The 18,832-nt window shown below is 46.0% G+C and overlaps 1 protein-coding gene across 2 annotated transcripts in view; it reads right to left on the bottom strand.

The window, feature by feature from the left end:
- CC2D2A (coiled-coil and C2 domain containing 2A) overlaps positions 1-18,832 on the bottom strand; it is a 132,345-nt gene that overhangs the window by 106,575 nt on the left and 6,938 nt on the right. Inside the window, exons 2-4 of one of the 2 annotated variants that reach the window (XM_075544514.1) lie at positions 17,801-17,857; positions 15,367-15,450; positions 12,530-12,653 (exon numbers count right to left, since the gene is read on the bottom strand). In XM_075544514.1, coding sequence (XP_075400629.1) covers positions 12,530-12,653; positions 15,367-15,450; positions 17,801-17,839 — 247 coding nt within the window. In that variant the 5' untranslated portion in view covers positions 17,840-17,857. Of the gene's footprint in view, positions 1-12,529; positions 12,654-14,832; positions 14,935-15,366; positions 15,451-17,800; positions 17,858-18,832 lie in introns of those variants that run through there. The other variant, XM_075544515.1, reaches the window with a different exon arrangement.

Consider the following 18,832-nt stretch of genomic DNA (forward strand, 5'->3'; position numbering starts at 1 on the left):
GGGAGCCCAACAGGAGTGCTGCAGCATGGTTGGGGGGCAGGAGGTAGACTGGTAGAAGGGAAGGGCTAGCCAGAACAAAGAGAGGTCTGGAGGTTGGGGAAGAATCAAAGGGCTGGATGGAGGAGAGCAGCATGATGCGGCGGGTTGCGGGTATTAACATGCTTGAGCCAGGTCACAGTCTTGTGTACCAAGCAGAGATACCAATCTGAGGCATTTGCTCAGTTACCATTGTTTTCACATACTTTGTGTTGAGGACCACCTGGGGGCTAGTACTCTGCTGAGAAGAGCGGAACGTTAGCCTTTGCACCCCAAGAACAGGAGGGACGCTGTACATCATTGAACGGTTGCCTTCCAGTCAGTTCTGATTCATGGGGATTGTAGGTCCTACAGGGTTTTCTTGGGTGTAATCTTTTCCCCAAATTCTAATTGCCTTTTGCTTTTGGTAGCAACAGACACAGTCAAACATACATCTCTTCCACACATGCTACATGTACCGTTTTTCCTACTTGTCTGTCAGTTTGTTGGACTCTGGTGGTTGAATGTTGCTGAAAGCTATAACACCAGTATTTCAAGTTCCAGGAGGGTCATTCATGATAAAGAGGTTTCAGCAGTGTCTCCAGACTATGAAGAGACCACCAATAGATACAACAGACTGTCAGCTTCTGAGGGATGAGCTACTGAATGAAGAGCACAGAACATGGTCAGGTACAGTGCTGGCAGGTGAGCCCCTCAGGCTAGAAGGCACTGTAGCTACAACTGGGAAGAGCCGCCTCCTCAAAGTAGCGTGCGCCTGAATGACATTGGCGGAGCAAAGCTTGGAAACCTTTGCCTGCTAATTGAGCACAGCTCAAGGTGAGAAGAAACAATGGCAAACATCCGTTAAAAATCTGAATGTGAAAAACATGAAGTTTGAATCAGGGACACTGGAAGTTGTCAAATATGAAATGGAAATGCATAAAGATGTGTTCTGGGCATTAGTGAGCTGAAATGAACAGATAGTGACCATTTTGAACTGGTCACTCGTATGGCTTACTGAGCTGGGAATACTAAATTCAAGAGAACTGGTGTCACATTTATCATCAGAAAGGACATTTTAAGATCGATCGATCTAGAAGTGGAAGATAATATCGAAACCCCTAGAAAGGTCTTTCTTACCTTTAAGGATATATCTACATATCTCTAAGGGTGAATAGCAGGATAATATACGGGTGTATAGAAGACTCAATGCATTTGAATTAAGAATATTGAAAGTACCATGGGTTGCCAAAAGAACAAACAAATCTGTCTCAGAAGAAGTATGCTCAGAACGCTCCTTAGAGGCAAGGATGGTGAGACTTTGTCTCATACACTGTGGGCATGTTGTCAGGAGAGACCAGTCCCTAAAGAAGGACACCATGCGTGCTGGAGTGTGCTGCAATGGACACGATGTACATGTCCCTCTTGGGCCCTTTTTGACACAGACAGATTCTGATGGGCAACTTGGGCCCACAGACATGTCCCTGCTGGTGGGGATCAGGCTAAGACTCTCCTCGGAGCAGCATTTCGGTCAGTCTCCTCAGCCCAGTCCTCCTTCCTTCCCTCCACCCTCTCAGGACTCAGACTGGCACTGTGGCAATTTCACAGCATATTGACTTGACCTTGCTGTCCTAGCAGCTATGGTTGGCCCAGCCCCAACACCTGAATCGGAGTTCTCCCTGGTTGGGAGGATAGCAAAGGCTGCCATTAACCTTGGACCTGGCAGTTCCAACATCACTGTCTTCATGATGCTTCATGAGACCAGAGCCTATTTTTTGCCCCCATGTCAATGGTACTCATGTCTGACCTCATCTCTCTTCTTCCAGCCTCAGTTCCTCACAGGCACTCTCAACTTGCCCACCAGGATGGCCATTAAACCCTAAATCCCCAGCATGCCCCTGACCCACCTTTCCATTTCACTGCTCACCGTATACCTCATTCCCATAGCAAACCCATCATTTTCCATCCCCTACATGCACTCTATAAACATGTTCACGTCTTTCCAGGTTCTGGAATGCTCACCCCCAACACTCCTCCGTGGTCACTCCTACTCCCCCATCAAGACCCACTTCCTCTGTCTCCTCTGCTGTGGCCCTTTCCTGCCCATCACTGGCAGACACTCCTCGTCAGGCTCTTTCGAGCCCTCATCATTCTTTGTAACGTGTCTCCTACTCCGCTGTGTGTCCACATGATGAATGATGTCTGCTTCCTCCTGATCCACTATCTTGAGGCTCACTTCCTGCTGGTTTAACCTCTCATTTTCACCATGGTAATTGCATGATGTGATGCCAACTATACACTCCTGGCTAGGGGTAGAATTAATCCTGTCAACCAATTGGTCGCTTGATGGCACCTCGTTGAGGATGTAGTTTGTTGGAGGACAGTGAGGGGCTCTGGGAACTGCCTCTCTCTTTGCTTCTCTGCCTTCCTGCCTGCTGGAACTCTGCCTGCCCCCATGTGGGCCACCTGGCCGGACCCCGAGAGCTGTCGGTGCCCTGCTAGGTTTCCACCACCCTTGGGTTCAGGTGACTAGTCTGCGATCTTTCTGCATGCTGTATGACCTTTCTGCAACATCACCTACAGCTATGTGAGTTGGAAGCGGGACTTACTTATGCACTAGCATTGAACTGATATACTGGAGTTGGACTGGGCTGAGAAGCCTTCTTGTTCTAGAAATCCTTCTTGATTTAAAGCTCTTTCTTATAAATGATGAGTATCACTGGTTTGTTTCTTCAGACAACCCAGCCTAACAACCCACTGATCCTTGCTCATGCAGACGTTTTATCCATAGGGCGCATGCTTTCTCGACCTTGTGCTCAGTTGCTAACTCAAAGCTCGGTGTTCTGGACTCACCTTGTGGCTCAGTGGAAGAAAGATCTACTGATCTGCTTCTGTAAAGGTTACCCCCAGGAGAGCCCCAGGAAGCAGTTCTACTCTGTAACACACTGCTTGCCACGAGCCAACACTGATTGGATGACAATAGGCTTCAGCGTGTCTCGGAGGCCTAGTCAACTACAGCTTTCAGTCTACCCAGGGCGGCCCACACACCTGGTGGCCGTGGCTTTGCACAGCCAGGCAAGGCTGTGCTTCTTATGAACTCCACATCTTCTTGTTCTCCACATCAGAAATAGTGAAGCTTTTCTTCTTCTTGAATTAATGGATAGATTTGATCTCTTATCTCACTCTCAAACCCACAGTTGCGATACACTTGGCAAATGTTTTCTAATATTCAAAATACTTACGTAGCCATATATTCATGTGATCTATCCAATTGCCCCATGGGGATACGAGGCCAACATTCCCGTCACTTTAGATATAAAGAGGTAATCTACTTGTCGTCACACTACAGCGCATTTATGACCAGATGGGGTACCATTCTCCTCTTTGATTGTAAAGCCAACTACTTACTCAATAGTTACCTTCAATGTCTATAATTCTGAGCAGTTAGCAAAAGAAATGTTCTGTTTCTTGCTAATTTGTAACAGCCCTCAGTAACCATACTCTTGTTAGTTTGCAGGGGCAGAACTTTGAATCAACTCACTTTCCAAAGCCCTCGGACTCTCAACGGTTAGCTTTATTTGTTTCATGAACTTTGGACTTAGCATCAGTCCCTGTGGCCAGAAATTGTGCTTGCTAACCGAGAGGGTCAGTGAAAAAAAAAGAAGACGACCTTCATTGAGCTGCATTAACACTGTGATTGTAGTTCATGGCTCAAACGGAGCAGCAATTGTGCGGATGGCACAGGACAGGGCAGTGTTGCTTCATTCTGTTGTGTGTAGGGTCGTAGGGTCATTATGCTGTCCAGCATCTAACCACAAGCTGATTCCCCATCTGCCACAGTGAACCCATGTAGCAGTTGTGTAACTCTTGAATAACACATGGAGACTCTAGCAATGCCCTTCTCTCCTCTAATCCATTTTTTTTCATGAAAAGCAACAAACAAAGGATCATGATTTTTTTCCTCCTACAATAAGTAGCTAATTGACAGGGAGACGGTAGATGGTGTAAAATATGAAAATAAAAGTAATTTATAAATTATCAAGGGTTCATGAAGGTGGTGGAGGGAAGGAAAAAATGAGGAGCCAATACCAAGGGCTCAAGTAGAAAGAAAATATTTTGAAAATGTTGATGCCAACCTATGTACAAATGTGCTCCATACAATTGATGTATGGATTGTTATAAGAGCTGTAAGAGCCCCCCGATAAAATGCTTTATCTATTTAAATAAACTTTACCATTTTGCACTTATAAAAGTTAATTGACATTTTTCATATTATAGGTGTGTTAGGCTGACTAGAAACTAGAGAAACAAATCCAGTGACACTCACATATGTATCAGAGAGAGCTTTATCTGACGCTACCAAAAGTATTGCATCTGGGGTCTTAAAGGCTTGAAGATAAACAAGTGGCCATCTAGCTCAGAAGCAACAAAGCCCACATGGAAGAAGTACACCAGCCTGTGTGATCATGAGGTGTCAAAGGGATCAGGTATCAGGCATCAAAGAACAAAAAAAAAATCATATCATTGTGAAAGAGAGGGAGTGCAGAATGGGGACCCAAAGCCCATCTGTAGGCAACTGGACATCCCCTTACAGAGGGTTATGGGGAGGAGATGAAACATACAACTTTCCTCTAGTTCTTTAATGCTTCCTTTCTCCCCACCCTCACCCCCCACTATCTTGATCTCAATTCCACCTTACAAATCCGGCTAGACCAGAGAATGTACACTGGTACAGATAGGAACTGGAAACACAGGGAATCCAGGACAGATGAATCCCTCAGGACTAGTGGTGAGAGTGGCGATACCGGGAGGGTGGAGGGAAGGTGGAGTAGAAAGAGGGAACCAATCACAAGAACCTACATATAACCCTTTCCCTGGGGGACGGGCAACAGAAAAGTAGGTGAAGGGCGATGTCGGACAGTGTAAGACATGACAAAATAATAATTCATAAATTATCAAGGATTCGTGGGGGGGGCAGGGATGGAGGGGGGAATGAGAAGCTGATACCAAGGGCTCAAGTAGAAAGCAAAATTTTTGAGAATGATGATGGCAACAAATGTACAAATGTGTTTGACACAATGGATGTATTTATGGATTGTGATAAGAGTTGTATGAGCCAATAAAATGATTTAAAAAGAGAGAGAGCTTTATATCAAGAAGTAATTATATATCAAGAAAACATCCCAGCCCAGTCCAACTCGAGTTCATAAATCTGACTCTAGTCTGTAAGTCCCCCTCCAGACTCACACAGTAGCATGCAATGCTGCAGAATGCAGGATTATTACAGGCTCCATGGTTGCAAAAACGGCAAGGATTCAAAGTCGGTGGAAACACAGCAGGGCTCAGTCAACTCCCAGGGTGGTCAGCCAGCAGGCAGGTGAAGGCAGAGAGAGGGGGAGGTTTCCCGGCCCCTCCTTATGAGAAGGCCACACCCCCAAGGAGGCACCATCAGGCCACAACCTGATTGAGAGGTTGGGTACCACCTACACTTTTACATATCTTCAAGTTGACATAAAATTATCTAACTATCACAACAAGACAGGAACAATCGTAGAAAAAGAACCCCGATCCTTGGAAGGAGGAGGGTCAATTTGTGGTAATGACTGTCTATTTTCTTTTGTAGATTTTGTTTTCCTTGTTCAGGGCCATCAAGTCAATTCTGATTCAATGTGACCCTATGTTCCACAACACACACAACACAAACATTTCCTGGTCCTGCACCGGCCTCATAATCATTGCTCTATCTGAGACCACTGTTATAACCACTGTGTCAATCCATCTCATCCTCTTTTTAGACGGTCCTCTACCTTACCAAGGATGATTTTTTTTTTTAAGGATGATGTTCTTTGGGGAAGATTGGACCCTCTTGGTAGCATGCCCAAAATATGTGAGACCAAGTCTTGTCATCTTTGCTTCTAAGGAGCATTCTGGCTCTACTTTTTTTTAATCACATAAAAGAAAGATTCTATTTAATTGACATTGTATCAAAACATAAAACTAATACCAGTAGCTATAAGTTACAAAGAAACATATTTAATTCAGTGTAAGCAAGAAATTTCTAACAAAAGTTGACCATAATGGGATGGGTTGACTTGCTTTCTCTCTCTCTAGGTATTCAGACAGAAATTATATACCCATTTGTCATGTATTCCTTTTTCCCCAATCATTTTATTGGGGGCTCGTCCAACTCTTATCACAATCTATATATGTATAAAGCACATTGGTACACATCATGTATCAAGCACATTTGTACATTTGTTGCCATCATCATTCTCAAAACATTTGCTTTCTACTTAAGCCCTTGGTATCAGCTCATTTTTAAAAAATCACTTTATTAGGGGCTCATACAACTCCTATCACAATCCAGACATACATCAACTGTGTAAAGCACATTTGCCCATTCATTGCCCTCATCATTCTCAAAACATTTGCTCTCCACCCAAACCCCTGGCATCAGGTCCTCTTTTTTCCCCCTCCCTCCCCACTCCTTCATGAACCCTTGATAATTTATAAATTATTATTTCATCATATCTTGCTCTGTCCCACGTCTCCCTTCCCCTACTTTTCTGTTGTCCGTCCCCCAGGGAGGTTACATGTAGATCCTTGAAATAGGTTCCCCCTTTCCAACCCACTCTCCCTCTACCCTCCCAGTATTGCCACTCACACCACTGCTCCTGGAGAGGATCATCCCCTCTGACTTCCCTGTGTTTCCTGTTCCCATCTGTACCAGTGTACATCCTCTGGTTTAGTCAGACTTGCAAGGTAGGACTCAGATCATGACAGTGTGTGTGTGTGTGTGTGTGTGTGTGTGTGTGTGTGGAGGGGGGGGAGGGGCAGGGAGGAAGCATTTAGGGACTAGAGGAAAGTTGTATTTTTCATCGTTGCTACATCGCACCCTGACTGTCTCGTCTCCTCCCCAAGACCCTTCTGTAAGGGGATGTCCAGTGACCTACAAATGGGCTTTGGGTCTCCATTCCGCACTCCCTGCTCATTCACTATGGTAAGATTTTTTTTGTTCTCATGACGCCTGCTACCTGATTCCTTGACACCTTGTGATCACACATCTGGCTCTACTTCTTCCAAGACAAATATGCTTGTTCTTTTGGAAGTCCACTTTCTTTTTTAAAAAAATAGCTTTATTGGGGTCTTGTGTAACTCTTATCACAATCCATCCATCCATCCATCGTGTCAGGCACATTTGTATATTTGTTGCCCTCATCATTCTCAAAACATTTGCTTTCCACTTGAGCCCTTGGTATCAGCTCCTCATTCCCCCCCCCCATTGAACCCTTGATAATTTATAAATTATTATTATTTTGTTATGTCTAAATTTCAATATTCTTCTCCAACACCACGATTCAAATTCATTAATTCTTCTTGGTCTTCCTTCTTCATCCTTTTACATTTTGATATGTTATGTACCACATACAGTGCTACCGTGTGTAACGTGCTGATTGGTAGTGGATTTGTTCCTGCTGTAAATCGGGGACTACCCATACTTCTGAAAACGAGTCAATGAAAACCGTATGGGTTACACAGAATTATTCAATATAGTGGTGGAAGATGGGCACGTGGGATCAGAAGGGAGTCAAATGCACCGTGGCTGGAGTAATGGACTGAAATGAACGGACAATCGTGGACTTGGCACAAGTCTGAGCAATGTCTGACTTCTTTCTGTTGTGTTCTGGATCTTTATGAGCTGAAGTCAATCTGGCAGCAACTGACAAGGTTTACAGCTGGTATTGTTACATAAGCTTGTCTAAGGACAAAGGTCCTGTCTTCCAGACAAACAGTAATCAAGAAAATTACCCATAAGTTGGAGTATTTTGGAATGGAGGCATGCTATGCATATGTTATGAATTGAATTTTGCCCCCTGCCCGCCCAAATGCATATTCACTTGGCTAAGCCATGCTTCTCAATACCATGTACTCATCTATTTTGTGATCCGATGTCATTCTCCTGTGTATGGTGAATCCTCATCCTTATGATGCTAATGTCACCATTTGTCAGTTTCTCATACCCTGGTAGCTTGTGTGTTGTGATGCTGGAAGCTATGTCACTGATATGTTCAAATACCAGCAGCGTCACTCAAAATGAACAGGTTTCAGCAGAACTTCCAGACTAAGGTCAGAGTAAGAAGAAGGAATTGGCTGACCATGTTGGATACCCTATGGAAGCATTGAAACATTGTCAGATACTGAAAACCACACGAAGAGCAGCAGACCATTGTCAGAGATAGTGCCAGAAGATGGGCCCTCACGTCAGAAGGACTGAGAACGAGCTGTCCTCTCAAAGTACTGTTGGCTCTAATGACATAGATGGAGCAAAGCCTGTGGGAGGAACGCTTTCAGGACCTTCATTTGCTGGTGGAGCATGACTCCTAATAAGAAGAAACAGCTACAATAGCTATTAATAATTGGAAGTTGGAAAGTATGAAGTATGAATCTAGGAAGGTTAGAAGTCATCAGAAAAAAAAAGACTTCATAAAGATCGATATCCTAGGTGTTAGTAAGCTTCAATGGACAGGTATTGCTCTAAAGATCAGGTAATCAGGTGGCTTACTATGCTGAAAATGACAGATCCAAGAGGAATGGCAGAGCATTCTTCATCAAAATGGATATTTAAGGTCTATCCTGAAGTACAATGCTGTCTACGATAGGAAAATATTGATTCGCATACAAAGAAATTTGAGTCAATACAACGATTATTCAAATGTAAGCACCAACCATTAAAGCTGGTGATAAAGACATTGAGACATTTACCAAGAACTTCAGTCTGAAATTGATCAAAGATGCACTCAAGATGCGTTGATAATGCCAAATGGAATGCGAAAGTTGGAAGCAATATGTGGAAAATATAGTCTTGTTGACTGAAACAAAGCTGGAGATCACATGATAAGAGTTGTGCAAGACCAAGACTTCTTCACTACAAATACTGTTTTCCAACAACACAAGAGGCCACTATGCTCAGGGACTTCTCCAGTTGCAATAAACAAAAACCAAATTGACTACATCTGTGGGATGAGACAATGGAAAAGCTCAATATCAGCAATTAAAAGGAGGCCAAGGGCCAACAGTGGGACTGACTATCAATCGTTCCTATGCAAGTTTCAGTTGAAGCTGACAAATTTTAAAACAAGTCTACCATTGCCAAAATATGACCTTGAGACTATGTTACCTTAGTTCCAAGACCATCTGAGACCATATTTGATGCATTAAATAACGCAGCAGTACTAATGACGAGACCTGATGAGTTGTGGGAGGACATGAAGAGCATCATTCATGAAAAAGCAAAAGGATATTAAAAAGACAGGAAATAAAGAAAAGATCAAAGTGGATGTCAGGAGAGACTCTGAAACTGGCTCTTAGTCATAAAGCAGCTAAGGCGAATGGAAGAAATAATAAAGTCAAAGAGTTGAACTGAAAATTTCAAAGGGAAGCTAGAGAAGACGAAGTCAAATACATAAAACGTGCAAAGACCTAGAGTTAGAAAACCAAAAAGAAAGAATCCACTCAGCATATCTTATACCGAATAAACTCGAGAAAGAACTTGAATTACAATATTGAAAGATACTACGGGCAAAATATTGGGTGATGCAGGAAGCATCCAAGGAAGATGGAAAGAATCCACAGAGTCACTGCACCAGAAAGAACTAACTGACAGTCCACCATCTCAGGAAGTAGCATATGAGCAAGAACCAATGGTACTGAAGGAAAAGTTCAAGCTGTCCTGGAAAGATTAGCCAAAAACAAGGCTCCAGAATTGATGGAATACCGATTGACACGTTTCAACAAGCCAGTGGAACACTGGAAGCATTCATTCATCTACCCAAGGAAATTTGGAGACAGCTTCTTGGCCAACTGACTGGAAGAGAGTCATATTTGTGCCCATTCCAAATGGTGACCCAACAGAATGGTTCCATTGTAGAACAATATCATCTATATCACATGCAAGTAGAAAGCCCAGCCCAAAGTGTTGCAGCAGGACATTGACAGGGAGCTGACAGAGGTCCAGACAAGATTCAGAAGAGGATGTGAAACAAGTGATATCGTCGTTGATGACAGATAGGTATTGGCTAAAAGCGGAGACTATCAGAGAGATGTTTATTTGTGTTTCATTGACGATGCAAAAGCATTTGACTCTGTGGACATAAACTATGGATAGTCTTGAGACAAATGAGCATTTCAGAGCACTTCATTGCGCTCTGGGGGAACCTGTACATGGATCACGAGGTAGTTGCAGGAACAGAAAAAGGAAACACCACGTTTTAAAAATCAGGAAAGGTGTGTGTCAGGGTTGTAGACCTCTCATTATTCTTAATCAGTGTGTATGCTGGGCCAATCATCAGGGAGGCTGGATTATATAAAGAAGAGTGTGACATCAGGCGCGGAGGAGGACCTGCGAAATGCAGATTGGGGTAGTTACATAATTTCGCCCACCTGAAGATATATAAAAGTGTAGTGGTGGTGTCCACGCTGCCAATCAGGTCACAGCCTGATGGCACCTCCTTGTGAGTATGGCCTTCTCAGAAAGAGGGCTCAGGGAACCTCCCCTTCTCTCTCTCTGCCTTCACTCTCCTGCTTGCTGGCCACCAGAGAGCTGCCTCGTTTCCACTGACGACAGATCCACCCGACTTTGCACCCATCAGCCTGTGATCTTTCTGCATTCGGCATCATTGCGTGTGGCTGCGGGCGTCTGAGGAGGAACTTACGAACTAGTATAGGGCTTACAGACTGGGCTGGGGTGTTTTCTTAATGTATAATTACTTCTTGATATAAAGTTCGTTCTTACACATATATGAGTGTCACTGGATTTGTTTCTCTAATCAACCTGGCCTAACACCCAGATGGCACAACCTTGCTTGCTGAAAGTGAGAAGAACTTGAAGCACTTGCTGGTGAAGGTCAAGGATTACAGGTATGGATCATGACCCAATGCCAAGAAGACCCAAATCCTCATAAGCAGATCAATAGGTAATGTCATGACAAATGGGGAAATGTTCGAAGTTGTCAAGGATTTAATCTTGCTTGGGTCCATATCATTGCTCATGGAAGCAGGAATTGAGAGATGAACCAACACATTGCACTGGGTAAACTTGCTAGGCAAGACCTCTCTAAAAGTGTTGAAACGAGGAATGCTCTTTTGAGGGCTAAGTTGTGCCTGACCCACCGTGGCCTTTTCATATGCACGTGTAAGTTGGGCATTGAACAAGAAAGAGTGATGAGAAATAGATGCATTTGAATTATGGTCCTGGAGAAGAATCTTCAAAGCATCACGAACGGCCAAAGGAACAAACAAACCTGTTTTGGAAGAAGTACAGCCAGGATGCTCATTAGAAGCATGGGTGGCTACACTTCATCTCGAGGGATTTGGACATGTTCTCGGGAGAGATCAGTCCCTGGAAAAAGACAGCACGCTTCATGAAGTAGAGGGCAGGGAAAGCAGGAAAGGCTCTGGACGAGATGGGTCGGCCCACTGGCTGCCACCATGGGCTCAAACATCAGAACAATTGTGAGGACGGTTAGGGTTGTGTGAGATTTCTTTTCCTGTTGTACATCAGTTGCTGTGAGTCAGAAAGGACTTGGTGGCACCTCGCAACTGCAGGGTGTTAATGAAGCAGCATCACAGGCAGTTATGTGAACGATGCAGGTTGCAATGTACAGGCTGAAGCTGTTTCCTGAGTCCCTCTCTTTTCTGATTTTTAAAGGCATTAAACTAGCAAGCAGAGAGGAAGGGGACCTTAGCACCTACCATCAAGAAAGAAGGGCTGGCCGTGGGGTGAGTCATTTAGACCCACGTTCCCTCTGTTGGGAACTTCCTAGACCAGGGCAAGATGGCTGCCAAGACACAAGAAGATCTCCCAGGTATGCCCGGGCCACAGATACTGAAAGGAGACCAGGACTTCCCCCCAGAGGCAGCGGTGGGAGAAAGCCTTCCCCTAGATCTGGCGCCCTGAATTTAGATAGTAACATCTTAACCTGTGAGAGAATACATCTCTGATCGTCCATCCCCTTAGGTATTTCTGGGATTGCCGCACTAGGTACCAAAGACACCACATGTGAAAAACAATTTCACCAAAGTCCTCATACTCCTCACTGATGGGTTCACAGACCAGAAGAAAGCCCCAAGCTCACTTCCCCAAGCGATTCTGACGCAGAGACCTCTTGGCAAGTAGTCTTGGGGTTTCTGAGGCCCTCTCGTTACCAGATCAGACAGCCTCTCCTTTCTCCGGAGAAACGGCTGCTGGGTTCTAACCACTAAGCTTAGGCCTAGGGGCTTAATGGGCAACACACTACAAACGCACAACTCAAACTCCTGGCCATAGTGTCAGTTCTGACCCACAGCGACCCTACAGGCCAGGGCAGAACTGCCCCTGTGGGTTTTCGAGTTGTAATTCTTAATGGGAGTAGAAAGCATATCTTTCTCCCAAGGAGCAGCTGGTGGTTTTCAACCGCTGACCTTGGGGTTGAAAGCACAATGGCGTCCCACCTGAATTGGACTGAAAGCCACTTACTCCGTGGGCCTCGCCGGGCTGTCAAGCTCAGGAGTTGGGTCTCTGGCTCTTCCTGCATGGACTCCGGCTGGATCTCATCGTGGGATTGTCCGGACACCATCTCCTCGGGACCAGCTGGTGGAGGCTGTGGGTAGGGGGAGGGTTCGAGATTTGGGATGCTGGTGCTTCACCTCAGGAGTCAGACGCTCGGACTCTCAGAATGGCATGAGTGTGGTCCCTGCACTGGCTCATGGCCCATGTCCCGGGGAAGGGACCCTAAGCCTGTGTGTGTCTTGGAGCTTCCTCAAGATATCAAGGACCCACGGAATCCCAAACAGAACACAGGTATCTTCACTTTCCCTGTGTCAAAAGTGTAGCGCTCTGCAGATAGGTCGGGGGGGTGTCAGGACCAGCAAGTAGCATGTTCACAATCAATCAGTGAGTCCCAAACTCCCAATAGTTTGCAAACACTCCCTATCATGTCCCTGAATAATTCGGGGCACAGCACCCCCAGGAGCAGCTTCTGGTCACTTCCCCAAGCCCTCAGAGGAAGGCCTATCTGCCTGTGCTGGCAGAGAAGGCCGTGAGTGGTGGAAAAGCGTTAATCCACTCAGCAATGAACTGATGTGCCTCAGAAGAAAGGCATGGCGATCTACTTCTGTGAAACCAAAGCACAACAAACTAACAAGCAGCTATTGGAACCCACTCAATGGCCACTGTGTTTTCAGTGGAGTGCTGGGGGCCAGGCAAAACCGAAAAACAGCCCCCCTGCCCTCGGGATGAGTCCAGCTCAGACAGCTCTGACTCACAGTGACCCCTGGGATAACAAAAGGAGAGAGCGCTGGGCCTACGCCACCCTGCCAATTGTTCTTATGCCCGAGCCCATGGTGGCAGCCACTGCGTCAATCCATCTCCTCCAGGGTCTTGCTCTTCTTGTTTAATGCCCCACTACCATACCAAGCAGGATGTCCTTCTCCAGGGACTGGTCTCTCCTGACAGCATGTCCAAAGAACGTGAGTCAAAGTCTCACCATTTGTGCCTTAGGAGCATCCTAGTGGAATCTTTATAGGAGCAGACAGCCTGGTCTTTCTCCCGAGGATCTGTCAGCTGCATCCAAACCCATGGCATTGCAGTTAACAATCCAACATGAAGGAGGCAGGTAAACCTCATGAATGGCAGCAGGCATGCCTCCCAGTGCCGATGCACTAGGGCGTTTGCAGCAAGTGGCTGAACTTCGTTGGCGATCAGTTTCTCCTCTACAACAAAGCTTCTGAAAGCAAGGCTTTAAGGGAATGTGGGCGTCTAAAAAATCTGGCCACAGTAAAGGTTTTCTGAACTCATAGCACCCCCAAATTAACTCAAAATCCCAAAGCGTCGGGCATCTGCGATGTTGCTGGAAGTGAGTCCCTGCGCTACAAATCTCTTCAGCTAAAAGGGGTCTCCGTGGGAAAAGTTCAAGAAGCCCTACGCTACAAAAGGGCAATAAAAACCTTCCAAGGACTGGGATGCTTCTCTGAATCAGGCGTCTTGCAGGACACAGAGATTCCGACTGGGCAGATTTTTGCACAGAGAAGGCATGAGTTGTGAAAACCACGGTAAATAACTAGTCTGGGGTAGGGTGCTCTGGGGGCATCTTCTTGAAAAGAAAATACTCCAGGTGACTGAATTGTTGCCAGGCCTTAAGAAACCCTGCTCTGGGTGTAACTAAGCACTGAACAAAGATGCTTTCCAATGTGCAATCAAGTTTTGTGTGCTGGGAAGATGGCCAAGAAACGCTCTTGGATGCTGAGCGTCTGAGCGCATTCTCTTCTCCATCTCTGCCCTTTCTCCTGTTCAGCCTGAGCTCCACACCCACCCTCACCAATTCCCCCACTTCATGGGTCAGGATAGACTCCCGCACTTGGCCCTCTCTATCAGTGCCGGCCTGTCAGCCCAGACCGCTGCTTATCCTGAAGGAAGCGGAGCTAGTGCTTTGGCTCAACCCTCCGCACTGGCCACCCAGTCCGCGGAGCACTTCCCTGCCCCTGGGTCCTGCCCTGGCCACGTGGCACCTATACCCAGCATCCCTCCTGCTCATTCCACTGCCTCCATACCAGCCAGTGTTGGGAAAAGAGCTTACTTACACCAAGGGAGCGTTCTCTCAGGTCCCTTCCCCACCGCCCTATCACGTGTCTGCAGGCTCAAGATGGCGCGCCCTCCCTTCCCCTTTCCTCTCCTCCTGGCATTAGGATTGCTCCCAGCGCCCACCCCTGTCTTCCCTGCCTCCCTTCTCAGAACAGAACAGCTCCTGACCCACGAACGCATCCACCTGCACGAAGGTTTACCTTGCACGGGATGGGATGCTGCCCGGGCCACTCCGCGGAGAGGTGGGGAGGAAGTGTTGCAGACTAGAGCCCGGGAATTTTGACTGGAGTTGGAGAACTAAGGGATGCCCAGGATGTGTAGTCAGTCCTGCACTGCCATCTACTGCCAGGCTTAGTTACGGCGGCAGTGACAAGCCAGGAAACCCTCCAGTCATTTCCAGATGTGCTGGTGACAACTCCGGACCTTGCTGCCAGCATCATCTACCACCAGCCTCACAGAGGATCTGGGCGGTGCTCCCTAAGCCTGCCCATGGCTGGGTTTCCCAAAGTCGAGCACCAGGCCTTTCTTCGGAGGTGCATTTAGGTTCACTCCAAACTCTAACCTTTCACTCAGCATCCGATTGGTAATCTTTGGCACCATCCAAGATCTCCTGAGGACGATCTGTAAGCTCCCAAACCAGACTGCGGACCAACCACCTGCACCTCCGGTGTGTATGTGCAGGTGGGTGCAGGCAGGTGGTGAGGAGCCGGGATGCGCTTTTTGCCAGGCCTTACCTGCTGCTTTCTTTTCTGCCTTTGGCCCTTGGGTCTCTTCTTCTTTCTTTCCTCGGGGGCATGCTCCTCTTGGTCTAGGAGCTCCTTTGGGGAAACGCACAAAAGAAAGAGTTGGCACTTGGCAGGAGGAATTCGGAAAGGAGCCCTGGTGGGGGTAGTGGTTGCACATTGGGCTACAACGAACCAGAAGGTCAGCAGTTCACGTACCACCAGGCGCTCCATGGGAGAAAGACGGGGCTTTCTGTTCCTGTAAGTAGTTTTAGTCTCAGAAACTCACAGGGGTATTTATTTCTACCCTTTATGGGTCACCAATGAGTCAACATCACCTTGATAGCAGTGAGTTTGTTTGTGAATCACGGGAGAAAGAGCGGGCTGATTTTCATAATACTGAAATTACCCTCATCAACTTGTCCCTGATCTTTCCTCCACTGAGGCTCAGTATGAGTTCAGGGGTTTAAACGATAGAAATCCACTGCCATAGAGTCTGTTTTGACTCACAGTGACCCTCGAGCACAAGGCAGGGTCGCTGTGCATTGAAATCAACTCCATGGCAAAGGGTTTCCCAGACTTTACAGACATAGGTGCCCTATCTTCCTCTCATCCTGGAGCCACCCATCCTGGAGACAGCTTAACCAAGATGACGTCAGAGTTTCGTCACCCCAGGTTTTAGTTCATGCTCAAAACGAGTGTTGAGTGTCGGGACCCTTCCTGTGTCGCTGGTCCTGGGAACACCGAGGTGAATGTAAACTATGGCACATTGGAGGCTTGATTTAATGTAGGGGATGGAAGAATGTGCGACTCTCTCTGGACAGATGGTCTGATTACAAAGACAGACCACATCACAGGAGACCAAGATATGGACACTTGGGTGTTTTGTGGACGATGGGTGTGGTTGAGCCCATCTCAAATCAAAGCCATGCCCTTCAATGGAGTAAAATTGCCCCCACGGGGTCTCTTAGCTACAATCTTTACCAGCCCTGGTGGTGCTCTCAGGTGAGCATTGGACTGCTAACTAAAAGGTCGGAGGTTCAAACCCACCAGTCACTGTAAGGGAGAACAATGAGGCTGTCTGCTCTCAGGAAGATTTACGAAGCTTTTGAAGGCCCATTTGGAGTCACTATGAGTCGGAATTCACTCAATGGCAGTGTGTTTAGTTCTTCTGGGATCTTTATGGGGCAGATAGCGTACTTCTGGGTGGAGCTGAATGTTCCCTCTTGTGGCTCACCTCCAAGTATGGTCCCTATTTGCCCCTCTCAGGGACGTCAGTCCAGTGAGTTACAGTGCAGCTCTCGGCTCCCTGTAGCTAGATGCTTTGTTTCATTTTTTTTGCCCATAAGTCAGAAATTTTAGGACTCTATAAGGCTGAATAGGCTCCAAAGTTTTTTTCTTATTTATAATTTTATTTTATTTTTTCAAAACCATTTTATTGGGAGTGAATACATATATCATTCTATAGTTCAATCACATCAAGCATTATTGTACAATTGCTACCACAATCAGTTTCAAAACACTTTCTTCCTTCTTGAACTCCTTGGTATCAGCTCCTCTTTCCCCATCCCTCACGGTACCCCCCAGGGACCCTTACTCTGCTTGTTATCTTTATAGGTTCATAGGAAGGTTTTTTATTAGCCATTAGAACTGATGGTGATGATGTATAGACAGCTCTTTTAAAACGTGATTTAACTATGGAAGTGTATGATATGTGAATAAAAAACTACTACAAGAAAGAAAAGGAACAAAACTTGACTGATGTTTACCGTGAATGAAGGAGGAAGGGTTCTGCTTAGGCGGCATTGAGTTTATTGTTAATGGTGGTAGAATCATTTGGAAAAGGATAGCAATAATGCTTTTACAACGCAGAGATTGTAATCAATGGTACTGAATTATACACGTAGACACTGAATTGGAGACATTTTGTGTATATGTTTGACAGAATTTTTTTTAAGCTATATGAATAGCAATGAGTGTAAGGAAGAAGAAAAGGTTCTAAAATTGCTTGTGGTAACAATTGTACAGTTCTTCCTGATATGATTGAAATGTTGAATTGTATGACATATGGATGAAATGCCAATAAAACTGTTAAAATGTTTAATCATCCATGATATTCTAAACAATTGCCTTCCTTCTGAGTTTCTTTAGAAACCAGTGTGTTTCAGGCAGAGCTGAACCCAGGAGTCGATGGTAAACAAGAATTGCTTTGTCAACATTGGTGACAAAACAGTTCTAGGACATTCATGTTGAGCAGAAGGCCCTGTAGTTCCCACAGCATCCACTGCATCTTCACCATACGCCTCACACAGTGGTCTCTGTTCTCAGTAGGAGCAGCACATGCTTGTTGGTAACTTAGCATCCTAAGCTACCTGCATGCATGACCTGCACACACATAACATAAACCAGACACATCCCAGAGCACCCCCCGCAGACAAACACTTACCTCTGTAATAATCTTCACTTTTTCTTCCTTGGGATTCATTTCTACGGTGATGTGTCTCTGAGGACAAAGAACAGAGAAAGAGGTCAGATGAGTTTGAAACCAACGAGGCATCTTTATTCCTGGCTCTTGTTAAATAGGCAGCCAATCTTGATTTCGAGTGAAATGTTTGAGCTCAGGAGGCTTTCCATTCACAAGGGATCTGCTCTTGGGGACCTCAGGACGGGTGGAAACAAGTCCAACCACAAGAGCAAGATGCCCACCTCCCTCCCCATACGCCTGGCTTTACTTGACAAGAAGCGGGAGCATGGGACACTCGTGGAGTTGGATAACATTGGCTGCATCCCCGCTCTCGGCTCCTCCTCTCTGATCAGGGATAGTGCTGGTGGCTGGTGGTAAGATTCTCATCTCCCTTGCAGGAGACCTGGGTTCCATTCCCAGTCAATGCGCCTCAGATGGAGTCACGAACTATCTTGGAAGTTGCTGAACAGATTTCAGGGGAGACTAAGAAAGGCAAGGAAAAAGGACCTGGAAATCTATGCATGAAAACCAGCTATCGAAAAACCTATTGACAATTTGTGGGCCAGGGTGTGGCACCTCAGTGGACTTAACTGGAAAACACTCATAAAGGTCAACGGACAGACCTGGAACTGTTTGAGTACCTTTTTTTGCTGGTTTTTTTTTTGAGTTGTTGTTTTCTTTTGCTTTTATGTTTTGCTTCGCTTTGTTTTTTGCGCACAATATTGTCTCTGCATGTCTATCTGGACAATATAGGCGGGATGAACAATCCAGAGGAGAGAACAGTGGGAACAATGGTTCCAGGGGGACACGGAAGATGGGAAGGTGGGGAAAAGGAAAGGGGTTGCCAAAAAACCCAGGGACAAGGGAAGAACAAGTGATCTAAAATAAAGGGCGAGGAGGGCTGGGGGTGGTGGTCATGATCAAGGGCAACGAAGCTGAGAGGAATTACCAAAACCCAAACAAAGGCTGAGCATGATAGTGGGCCAAGGGGAAAGTTAAAGGAAATAGAGGAAA

The sequence above is a fragment of the Tenrec ecaudatus genome, chromosome 3, assembly GCF_050624435.1.
Source record: "Tenrec ecaudatus isolate mTenEca1 chromosome 3, mTenEca1.hap1, whole genome shotgun sequence".
NCBI classification, from domain to species: domain Eukaryota; kingdom Metazoa; phylum Chordata; class Mammalia; order Afrosoricida; family Tenrecidae; genus Tenrec; species Tenrec ecaudatus.